At 38.0% G+C, this 13,175-nt stretch overlaps 1 protein-coding gene across 3 annotated transcripts in view; it reads right to left on the bottom strand.

The window, feature by feature from the left end:
* LOC134527576 (regulator of G-protein signaling 20) overlaps window positions 1-13,175 on the bottom strand; it is a 418,792-nt gene that overhangs the window by 60,861 nt on the left and 344,756 nt on the right. Inside the window, exon 1 of one of the 3 annotated variants that reach the window (XM_063360379.1) lies at window positions 3,824-4,446. The exons of the other annotated variants lie outside the window; for them this stretch is intronic. Within the exon in view, the coding sequence (XP_063216449.1) occupies window positions 3,824-3,867 (44 nt within the window). The 5' untranslated portion in view covers window positions 3,868-4,446. Of the gene's footprint in view, window positions 1-3,823; window positions 4,447-13,175 lie in introns of those variants that run through there. 3 annotated transcript variants of the gene reach the window in all.

The raw sequence follows: 13,175 nt of genomic DNA, 5'->3' as shown, positions 1-13,175 counted from the left end.
TTTAACAAGAAACGGCCGAAAAACGAATTGGTACATTAGTTATTTCGTAAGTCAGTGGCCTCTCAGAAAAAAATAAGACGATTAGGAAACAAACACAGACTAAAAACAGTATTAATATCAAATTCCACTATCAAAATCATGATCACTAAAGTAAAATCAGCTACAGACAAGTTTCAATGCCAGAACTGTGTTTATCAGATTCCCTGTAAGTGTGGGTGCATGCACATCGGAGAAACTGGCAAAGTCCTTCCAACACGCTTTAAAGAGCGAAAATCACCATAAAGAAGGGCGAAACTCAAAAATGTAGATTTCCCAAATATGCCTGGGACAATAGCCATTAAATAATCAGGGACATACAGTTCTCCTTTCAAACAGGAAAAACACCCAATTGAAAAGTAACTAAAAGAATCAGCATTTATTGTCAGCAGCAAAAAGGTAAACAGTCAACAAATTATTGAATAAAATAAAATATATGGATACTTTTAATAAAAATAGAAAGTAACTTATCACGAAAAACAATGCAAATCAAAAACCCTCGCAGCAAAACTCTAGCCAGTAACAAAGGCTCTATGGTGTGCAACCAATCAAGTGAGTGCTCGCCTTTCATTGGCAGCGCTACGAGAGGTGGTCAAAAACATACAAAAAAACATATTTACAGTGTCCTCTATGAAAAAGGTTGACCCAAAATCATGAATGACCCATACTTGACAAGTTTTTACTCTACACATAATGTTTGTTTATAATAATACAATTGCCTTTATTCTTTGTACTCCGGTGGAGTTGCACCATAAATTCCTGTGTGTGTGTGTGTGTTTTTGTTGCACTTCAATCACACTAGGGACCTTATATTTAATATTTTCCTCAGCTGTTCAACTTGCTGGCCTGCATCAAACAAAAACTCTCATGTTGATCATCAAATGATTTTTACAAACAGTAGTTTATACAAAACTGGCAATAATTCTTGATATTTAAGTGTGTATTTTGTAATGAAATGCATTATTTATACTCACTTTTGATTTTTAAAAATGTATGTACAATCTCAAATTATATACATTGTTACGAACTAGAGCAAGGCCAGGACACGTGCAGGTGCAGAGCTGGCTGGCGACTGCCGCAATATGATTTGTGCCGCGCGCGCCTGGAAGATAACAAGGATTGTCGCTTTCCCCCATCCTTCCCACCACTCCCCGCGCGGCGCCCTGCCTTTGACACATAACTGTCACCGGACAGCTGGGAGTTACGCGAGCCGCCGACACGTGTTTCGAGAGATTTCTACCGTCGTGTCGGTGCGGAATGACGCGACAGGCCCCGGCGCAATTCCAGAACTCACGAGAGCGGCCGCTCTCGTGAGTTCTGGAATTGCGCCGGGGCCTATATATATGCCCGATGATGCTAGTAGAGGTCAGAGAGAGAGTTCAGGCGGGAGCCTTCCCGCAGCTGAGCTTCTGGAGCGATAGTGCCGCGGGTGCGGCAGAGTGGCGAAGTCCTTGGACGAAGGTTCCAGGGCAGGGAGTGAGTGGGTTCAGTGGAGTCGGGAGTTTTCCCGCGGTGGAGTTTCCGGGCGATAGAGTCGCGGGCGCGGCGGAGTCCCGAGCGAAGTTGCGAGCGAGGAGTCGAGCGGATCCTCGGCGAAGGGGAAGTGTGTCGGCGACGGCGGAGTGTGGTGACGGAGTCCCGCGGCGGAGACCCACGAGGGGTGCTGCGGCGAGAGTTGCGCCAGAGGTGCGGCCCAGCGAGGTGTGTGGAACGAGTGACTGGGGAATAACCTTTTTTAAGTGTAATTAATTATTTGCCATTTGAGAAGATATTTGTAAGTGACATAAGTAGCGGCAATAAATAAAACCGTGTAGTGTAATAAAATCTTTAGTTGGGCTATCCTTTACGACCCCACGGTAAATCGTAACAATATTGTCGCTATGACACGTGTCATTAATGTTTTTCTTTTCGCAATAGGGGAATTTTTAAGAAGTATTAATAAATATACTACCAGTTAATATATATTTTGTTATATAAATGCATATTGTTATTATTAAAATAACAATTGCAATATTTTTACTTCCTTAATTGTTGTCCAATCATTATACCTAAGAGGGTGAAGTTTATACTTCAAGATGTTTACCAGTATGTGATCGTTTTAACACGTGGTAGATTAGGTACATAAATATAGCATAAAATCGTTGTGAATGGTTAGTTACGTTAATTGAGCTACAATAAAAATACAATAAAAATGGCGTAAACGCAGGTAAAGCTACGTTTGCAACTTTTAAAAAAACTTTGGAATTTTGTGAAGGTATGTTTAGGTTAAATAACCCACATTAGATACTGTTTAGTTTTTAATTGTGAGAACGGTTGGTTAGGTTAAGTAAATTACTTTTTAAATTGGTAATTTCTAACTAATCGATCAAATAATTTGAAAGTATTATGAAGCTAACCTAACCTACCAATAGTCCACACTATTTTAAAGTATTTTTAATGTGGCTAACATAACCTAACCAAACAGTCTCAGAATATCACAGTATTTGTAACATGTAACCTAGACGAAACATTAGCAAAATGGTACACTACTTGAAGTATAACAATGCCCTCTTAAGATCGATGGTTAAACATGTCAGAAAGAAAAATAAAACATTTTGGAATTTTTAATTTTTTGGTTTCAAAATAGTGGCTCTTTTTTGGAATTACCATACTCTTAAATACTATTTTCTGTGTATTCTCAAAATATCCCCTTAACTCCACATCTGTAAAGAGAGTTTCAGAATCATTCGTAGATAGCAAAGAACGATATTTTTTGTTTATAAAGGATTTTACTGCTCAATTTTTGTTCATGTCCCTCCTAGCTATGAAATTTATAAAACTATACCAGGAATTCATAAAGCTATTTCAAGATGATTATCAAGAAACAACTGTAGCATGAAACAACTTTAAGAAATTCTCCCCTCCACTAACATTTTCCCAAATAATTCTTGTAACTGTAGTCACTGAACTAAACAATTATGCGATCTAATGGTTTTTCATATAGGTAGGTTTTGGTGACGTACCTAATATGTAATACATACCCATTTAAAATCTATTTAGAACAACCGACTTCAACGTTTTGTGATTATACCCCTACTAATAAAACAATGTTACTCGTACACCAACTTGAAAGCTGGCCCATTTGTACCAAGTATGTAACAGAAACAAGATTGTTACACGTATTTCGGCAATCTTGTCAGTAAATTGAATTTATCGTGTCTGCGGTAACACAAATATATTTCGGGTGGTACCTATTATGGACATTTTTGAACATAGTATTAGATGAAAATTTTGAAATTAAATTCGAGACGCTCGGCATTGACTCCTTGCCGTACCCAAGTTATAAACTCCTAACCTGAAATTTTTTTGTAAATTTGTTTCATGGATTGTCATTACCAATATTTTGAGTTTGTTGAACGGTAATATTCTGATCGAATTTACTTATGGACAGCTAAAAATCAGTAGTTAAGCAACACGAACACGAACACAAACAAACGTTCGTCATTTTGGTGCCTGAAAAAGACAAAACAGAAGAAGAAAAATTGGCTTCACTTCTGACGGCTAAGGCTCCATCTGGATCTTTCCCGTATCACTGTATTTACACCCCGTTTTTTTTTTTTTTTTTTTTTATAGCAGAAATTAGGAATTCCGTAACAATTACATATTTTCCTGCTGGTGGTTAAAAATATACCGCGAAATGTTAGTTTTTCTGTAAAGAAAATGTGAAAGTTTGGGCCACGTTTCTGCACAGCTTGCGCGCGTGGTCTATCTCATTGCGAGTCTATGGGCTCGCTGGATGCGCACTGACCTCTTGCGCAGGTGGCAGAAGATGGCCTTCCAGCGCGTCGACATGACGCGAGTGACGACGCATCTCTTCGTGGCTGCGACTTTATGCCTTGTTTAGGTTACGTTAGGAAAGGAATGTGAACACACACCCGGGGTCACGCGCGCGTGCGGCTAGCGTGCGACTGCCGCGGCGACCGGATCGGGACTGAAGACAGCTGACGCTCGAATTTACTCCCCCCTCCTCGCTTCCTCATGCACCCTCGGCCATTTCACCCCTCCACAAATAATCCCCTCCCCTGCCCGCCACTGGCGCGCATGCGTCCCGGCGCCCCAGTGTCGCCAACCCACCCACGCCTGCACTCGATCCAGGAGAAGCCTAAGATTCACACGTCGTCGGTTACACGCCTCAAACACACACGTTCATGCAAATTCGGGATTTAGGAAGCATAACCTAAGAATAATTGTAGAAAGTCGTAAAATCCAGAGCGAAAGAAAGGTGTAATATAAGGCAGGAGTGTATGCAGAATTTAATTTTTTGATGGGGGGGGGGGGAGGAGGGAGATTGAACCTCTTTGCCTGCTGTTTGCTTTCAAATACTTTCCTTTTGTTGGTAGGATTGAAAGATGTTGTACGATTTCAGGTAACATAATCTCACTCCCCTTTTAGTAGTTTATGCAATTATATTAAAATTAGGTTCTAACTTAATAACATAAAATATTCATAAAAAAATCAAATGGCTACCATAAATAATAATATCTTAACTTCATATTCGTGTATATAATTGGCAACTGAGAAATAAAACACAAATACAGAATATCTAAAAAATCTGGAAAACTATCGCAAAAACAAGGACTTTTTGTTAGTATTATTTATTACGTATTAATTATTTATTATGTATTACGTATTTGTTGTAAAACCTAGGAAAGTCAAGTCATCATTAACCAATTACTATTTTGTTTAGGAGTGTGTGGCCCGGGGCGTTGCGACGATTTAGCTGAGTTCACGTGGCCGTCCCCAAGTAACCAACACGTGACTAGGCCATGCCACGCCTGGTTCGCGCGTGGAGCTGCGGGGACGAGCGACTGGCGACTCGGCTCGATGGCTTCGTCCCTCCCTGTCTGATCCGACAACAAGTTCAATACTATACATGTGGTCCAACATCGTTCCAAAAATACACTGTTTTCCCACTATATTTTACGCTTTAGATGTCCGACAAAATGGCTGACGTAATGTGAGATGACGATCTGCTTATTGACTCTAGAGCGCTCTAGCGGATAAAAAATGAGGCAATGTGGCGGTAGCGCACTATAGAAGAGGAAAAGCTAATGAAAAATGGTTGCCAATGTGGCTGCCGTTACGTCACGATGGTAGGCGTAGTTGTGCTTTGGTATAGATGGTGAGGGTCAGTCGCCTGGTAAATTGTGTGGAAAATATATGTGACGTCATTTATATACAATTGCATCCATTTGTATCCGAACCCAGTATCATCAAAATGGATAATGTAAGTTATCGTTAAATTAAAATAATTTACGTATATATATTATAATAAATAATAATTTTTTGCTTTTAGCACGATCAAACCGAGTACTAACCGATAAATTGACTAAATATTTAAAATAAATGTATTTTTAGAAAATATTTTGTAATATTTTCCATTTTCTAGAGGTTGAAGTTTAAATATATATAGCATGGTGACCGCGGTTCAAGATCAAGGTCATGACCTAAAATGGTGTCCTTTAAGGCTACAGACATCTCGCACCTTACTTTTGACCCTGCGCTCGACTCCCCAATTATTAACTACTCCCCACTGTTTCAGTCACTTTAAGTTGGCAACGCTCAGCGTTTAGTTTCCTGAACAATTCCGAGACTCGGGGGTTTCAACTGACGGTGCTGATAGCTCTTAAATGACTTCGTAAAAGTACTTTGTTGTTATTTGCGTTTATAAAAGCATATTTAGATTCCAGGGAAACGTTTGTGTTTAAGCTTAACGTTTATGCCTACAACGAGATCATGTAATGGAATAGGGCCATACATGAACAAATATTTCGGTTCTTTTCAGAACTTTTTCACGACATTAATTTTAAACAAACACTGCACTGTGAGTTACAAAGAGAAGAAAATGCTAATAATTTTTTTTATCGTAGGTTTTTTTTACGGAACTTAAAATTAAATACATAAAAAATATCCAGTAACCAACTTCTGCAATAACTTTTCGTACTTTTGTTTTTATTGTCATTTTGTTCTCATTGAAATGCACAGTGCCAAGTTTGTTTGAAAGCGATATTGAGGAGAATGGCTGAACGGTGTCTAACAATATCTCAATATCTAAACTGAGAAACCCTATGACGCCGTACGGTTAAGAAGGCAGCGCCGTTGAGAGTAATAACAAAGTTTACTTAAATAATGTTACCTAAGTAGGCAACTGGAACGAAACAAACTTTATATATACTCATATATTACTAGATAAACAACGAAATGTCGAAGAAGAAGAATTTTTAGTTTTACTAACTTCGTCAAATGTAACTTTAGGGATTAATTGTAAATCTCTTGTAACTTTTTAAACCTCCGGGACACATCACACGGCAATGTGAGAGCATTGGCGGTCGTATGGAAGCAGTCATGGGTAAAAAATTGCCACCCCATCCTCTCCCCATTTCCCATAAACCCATAGAACTAAAAAATAAAAAAAATTGAAAAACAAAATCTAACTTATTTTAGTTTTGATAATGACTTTTCAAGAATGAAAATGAGGTAAAAGAGTATTTTAAAGGCTATTATTTTTAAAAAAATTGTAATATTCATTTATCTGGGAAGTACCCCACACCAAAAAGCATTCTTCGGTGGTATTTAGTTGTGTACAGTGAAAAATAAATAAACATGAACTTGCTGTATAACAAGATGTGTAACCTTATTGATTTATATAAACCTACCCAAGTCAAAGAAACTTTTTTTTTCTTTTCGTTGTAAAAATCATTCTGATTACAAAATTATTTTTGAATCAAATCAATATATTTGTATCGCTATACATAAAGGCAACATTATTTTTGACGCAAATAGTTCACACCGTGCTGTCGAAGTGTGCATCTTGGTGGGCGAAAGTATAATTAGAACATCACCTAAACGACTTATCTACCGCATTATAAGCAGTGAACTTACCCCAGGGCCAAAAAGATAACCACCTGGACCATCCAAGTAACCACCTGAGTAGTAAGTATATAATAGTTCCTTCGAGGACAGACTTCAGGCTGTAGTGCTTGGTGCCGACCGCCATCTTGGATTGTGACGTCACGGTGGCCATTTTGACATTGACCTTTGACCTTGTCCCCATCGGCCATCTTGGATCCGCCATTTTTAAATCGAGCGCTCTGCTCACTAGTGTTTCATTTTTCATTACGCCCACCATCTTGGATGTGTATGACATCATCGTTGCACTTTTCATTATGCTGCCATCTAGGATTATAGAACATTGCAATTTTCGTTACAGCCGTCATTTTGAATTCTAATTACATGTTCGCCATGTTGGACCTGATTTCACAGCCACTTTTTTCGATTCTGAATTCATGTCCGCCATTTTGTTTTCGTCTGCTAGAGGCCGTTAACTTGTATGATGTCACTACCGCCATATTGTTTTTTTTTCTGTTCTGCTGGAGGCCGCCATATTGGATACCGACGTATTATTTCCTCTGTTAACGCCTAGAGAGCACCACTAATTCCCTGTCTCATCACATAAGGTCGATGTTCTATTACCTGCCAGTGCTGTTATGGTCCTTACCAACATATTAAATTTAATTTTTTATGCAAAATACATTGGAAGCACTGCGATTCGAACCATCACAGATCTGACATCTGGGTTGGAAATCATAAGCCTTTAACCGTACGGTCATCAAGACATTTACTAAACTGAGAATTAAACAAGGTAGATAAAAAATAATACACATATTCGGATAAGTAATATTTTTAATTTGAAGAAATAATAGTATCGCCTGTTCAAAACAGAACCATCATCTTGTTTTGAGTACTCGCTACCAGGAGTGCTAGTGTTAACTAGTACACACGGTGTCTGCTAGAGAGTGCTGCCGCCATCTTGTTTTCAATACTTGCTACTAGGAGCCCTAGTGTCACTTAGTACACACATCGTCTGCTAAAGTGAATTTCCACCATATTAGATTACGTTTTACCAATTAGAGTGCAAGAATAATTTATTACTGTGGCGCCCGCCATCTTATTATTTGAACACCATCTTGAAAATTCAAAATAATTAACGTAGATAATCGGGAAAAATTCTAAAATTCATTAAATAAATCAATAATTAATTTACTGATTGAATCGATGCACGCAGTACATACATTATAAACAGTACACTCACTGTGCACACAGTACACACCGGACACACAGTACACAGCGGACACACAGTACACACAGACTTGACACACAGTACACACTGGTCACACAGTAAACACACTGCACACACAGTACACACTGGACACACAGTACACACACTGCACACACAGTACACACCTTACACTCACTGGACACACAGTACACACACTGGACGCACAGTACACACAGTACACACACTGAAAATATAGTTCACCAACTGGCCACACAGTTCACACACTGAACACACATTACACACTGTAAACACACTGGACATACAGTACGCACACACAGTACACACACCGTACACACAATGCATACACAGTAAACACACTGGACACACAATGAACACACAGTGCACACACAGGACATACAATGAACACATACAATATTAACAGGACATACAATGAAAATGTAATTAAGAAATTGAACATGCAGTAGCGAGAACTTAGGCTTGGTTAGATCTCATATTTCATGAAATAATAACAATGTATTTTAAAAATCTAAAATATAATTCATAATTTTTATTTATACAAATGCAGATAAAACTAGTCATTATAGTTTTCAGCCAGCTTATCTCAGTTCTTTGAGTATAAAGGCTACTTGAAGTACGAATAGTTTCCTGCACAAAGCGAAGCATGTAAAAGTCTTAACCTGTCAACCAATATGTTAGGATCTTCCCCCCATGATGCGTAATTTATCTCTTCTGCTGTCATATTCCTTGCATTTTTTTTTTAAATATCACTATCGTCCCAGTGTTTATTGTAAGCTTTATCAGAATAATTTATTTTATTACAAAGTTTCCATCGTTTTGGTTTCACGGCTTCATCACAGTTTTCACTCTTTCCTGCTTTAGGTTCTTCAGCACAGTCTTCGATCGCGTCACCAGCTTCAGAGTCATTGTCGCCATCACCATAGAAGTCAGCGTCTTCGCCTGAATTACTGTAAAAAACTCGAAATCGTTAACTTAGAAGCTTATTTATCGTTTATAATGTTTCTTTATAAGTGTCCATCATTATTCCAAAGTATAGAGGATCTACTTAATATGGGCGGCTTGAATGTATTCTCACTTTTCACGCTGATGTTACTTCCATTAGGTTCAGTCTTCTTTAAACCATCAGCATCCTTCCATTTAAGTTCTTTGTTGCGATCGGGAGAGTTATGAAATTCACGCTCAAGACACGGAAAATTATTTACATCAAGCTGCACACTCTTCCTTAGCGGAGTGTCTTTATCAATGTCCTCTATCCCGTAAGTGGACTTGGCTTTACATGTTATACCGTGTCATTTTAAGCTTTCTATTCGTTTTAACAACCTGCTACACCAATTACAGTTTAACATTTTTTGAGTGGGTTTTAAACACAATCGTTCTCCTCGTAACGTCTAGCATTCCTTCTCAGGTCAAAATCCTTGCTGCAGTATCTACAATGGCATCCTTCCGATTCAGCTACTGATAACATACCAGAATCCATGTTAGCACCTGTGACTTATGAAACATGCAAATTGAGATTTGTATTTAGAAACAGATACTTGAATACGAATTTGAATAATCCATTAGCGAGAAGCAATTTTCAATTTTGGAAGAGTCGAGGCTAAATAGTTCTGCTTATCAACAACATATGTCGTCACATGTTGCGTGGAGGTAAATATTATTTGTTTTTAAATGTGGGATGCGGGATGCTCAAAAATGATAGTAAAAGATGGGAGGCTTTGATAGACATCAAGGTAAAGGAAATTACATATATTCCAAGATGTTGCAAAAGCCAAAGTACCAGCGCCGGGCCTACGATCAGTGAAAGGCCTGAAGTATTTTCTTTTTAGCGATAATGCAGATGTGCTGCCTCCTAGCGAAGCAAGAGCCAATTCCGTAATAGTTTTTGACGACGACGTGTGCGAGAAGCAAGGTATATTTTTCCATGAGCAGACACGCAAAAGTAGGTTGTGTTAACTTGTGTCAGACGTACAGTTGTGTACCGAAACATTTCCTATGAGACAACGCGAACATCATAGTACTTTTCCGCATGGACGAACGTGTTTACGTCATGCTTATGACGATCAATTAAACTTTGACATGACTTTCCAGGATTTCAAAGACATATGCTCATTGTTCTGGAAAAATTACTACGGATTTCTAGTTATATTCATAGACTGACCTCTATATAAAGGCAGGTACAGACAAGGTCTCGATCAGTTTATCGTGAAACATTAATCATAGCATTTCGAAATTCGGTCATAGTTGTCACACTATCGAACTATATACTGGTATCGAGTTTCACGATGCCGATATACAAAGATACATTTCGCTACTGGCTAAAAAAATAGAAAGTGTGAAAAAGGAATTACTAGAGTATCTGCTAGCCATCGACCAGCACGTGGAAGCATCTGATTCTCGAATTCACGACGATTTGAGGGCTTTACAAAGAAGCTTGGATGTAACACTAGCTCACTTGGCAACTAAAACAGATCTTACTTGCCACAGGGAAGAGGTTTCTGCGGACGAATAAAAAGAATAAAATAAAATATTGCAATATGTTCTCGGCCATTACAATGTCAGACTTCGCAAGTGACCTTCATCGTGCTCTACAGTCTCTTCGTGAAAAATATATATACTTGCTGGATTATACAGACTTTCACATTGAAATGGACATTGAAGAGATATTTAAACGAATCACTAGTCATCTCAATGTACTTAAAAATAAGAAAGAACTGACAATCACGGCGAAGACAAAAGTTGATGATGAGATGCCTACCGCAAAGAAGAGTAAGTATGAATTAGTTCCAGAAAAAGAGTACTTTATAAGTACAGAATCTATGCACAAGAAAAAGTTAAGTAAATTTGGACACCAAGTTAATGAAATGGTCCGGCCATACTTAAGAACTTTCACGAGTTGGAATAATGACACGACCTACGGAGTGAACTGAAAAAATAATAGGTAGTTTCTCGGTACTAAAGAAATATAATTTTTACTAGGAAATATAATATCTGTAGAAGAGTACAAAACACACTGGATGCAAGGTCTGTACGAATTGCTTTTCCCTGGGAACCTAAAGGCTATGCCCACGAAGATTTGGAAGAGTACAAGAAACTCTAGATTTAATTCATGCGAATTTTCGCAATAACGATCCAGTCTTAGACTTCTACATGCTTCGCTTACATCAAGAAACTATCCACACACCAATTAAATAGTATCCATACTTGAAGAAATGAGAGAAACAGGCTACATACAATGAGTCGAACCGGAATCGCTCGTAAACTTCACGCTCCTGCAATACCAAAATACCTTCAGCGCAAATTCGTAGTGCGTGGACTTGATGATTTATATTCCAGCCGGAACATGTTGAGATGATACCATATTACCAAATGAATAAAGGTTTAAAGTAAATGTGATGGTCATCGATGTGTATATCAAGTTCACTTGGGCCAGACCTGTGAAATCGAAGAATGAAATCGACATAACCACGGCTATGAAAGACATTTTGCATGGTGAACCTTTAACGTCACACCTGCCAAAGGATCGCGGGAAATAATTCTACAATGCAACCTCCAAGGCTTTAATGAAGAAGTTTGGCATTAAACACTACTCTACATTTAGCAATGTCAAAGTCTCTGTTGTCGAACAGGTTTAATAGATCTTTGCGCACCAAGATATGGCAACAGTTTATGGCTAATGGAAATAATATTGGCTGAATATCTTGCCGAAACTAATTAGCTAATACAATTCTACGAATCATTCTACAACGAAAATGACGGCCAAAGACATAAAGGACGATCACTTTCTTCCAACGGTGATATCCAACACGAAGAATAAAGATCCACGAAAGCCTAAAGCTAACGGTGGTGACATTGTGCGGATCTCCAAGCAGAAAGGCGTCTTCGAGAAAGGTTTTACTGCGAATTGGAGTCCCGAACTTTATCGTGTGGCCCACGTTCGCGAATCTGAGCGTAGGACCTACTACCTCGAAGATTTGGACCACAAGCCTATTCGTGGTGGCTTCTATGCCAAATAGATTCAGCCTACGATGTGTCCCGATACATACTTGGTGGAGAAGAGGTTCCAATAAAGAAATGGACGATCCTATGTGGAATGGTAGGGCTTCGCACCTTGCTTTCATTCATGAGAATCAGATTAAGAATTCGAGAAATGCTTGTAATTTTATTGTGTTTTATGTTCCTATAGAAATTATGTAATATTTTTTTATTTGTAATTTGTGGTGTTTCTATTTCTCGAACATGTCATTTTTTGATAGCTTTAGTTTAACTATCTTTTTTTACCAATAAACTATATTTTTTACTTCTATCAAGGATTTAACTAAGTTGGTCGAATCAACCATTATTTTAACTAGTGAATTTTGGATGATTTTTGGGAATTTTACCCAAATTTATAGCTTTATAATTAAAGATTTCCAAGATGGCGGCGAAATGCCAAGATGGTTGGTGCCACAGTAATAAATTAATACTTCACTCTAGCAGGTAGAAATTAAACTAATATAGAGGCAGTGTTCTCTAGCAGACGAAAACAATATGTTGGCAGCGCCCTCCAGCAGATGCAAACAAGATGGTTGCCATGACATCATACTGGCTACCATAATATATACTTTGGTATTAATGGTGGAGTATCAGTCCGTGAAGAAAGGATCCGTCACCATTTTTAATTGATTGATTGACCTCACCAGGTTCGATCAAAATACCTTTTATTACTATTACTAAAACATATTATTTTTTAATTTTAAAAATTTTTCCATTAAAATTGTATAATATTTACGGATTTTCAATATGGCGGCCATAACGAAAATTGCAAGATTCGGGATTGGAGTGCTCGGTTCCAAGTGGTTAAATTCAAGATTACGTCTGAGGTCAGAGTTCAAAGTCAAGGTCAAAGTCATCTGTCAAATTATGTAAATCATATTAAAATAATTTTTATAAATGTTTAATTTTTTTTAATTTCTAGTTTAAAAATTTGAATTTTCAATATGGTGGACAAATTTAAAAATAGCAG

This window comes from Bacillus rossius, chromosome 1 (genome assembly GCF_032445375.1).
Source record: "Bacillus rossius redtenbacheri isolate Brsri chromosome 1, Brsri_v3, whole genome shotgun sequence".
Lineage (NCBI taxonomy): Eukaryota > Metazoa > Arthropoda > Insecta > Phasmatodea > Bacillidae > Bacillus > Bacillus rossius.
This window is presented reverse-complemented; position numbering and strand designations above follow the sequence as displayed.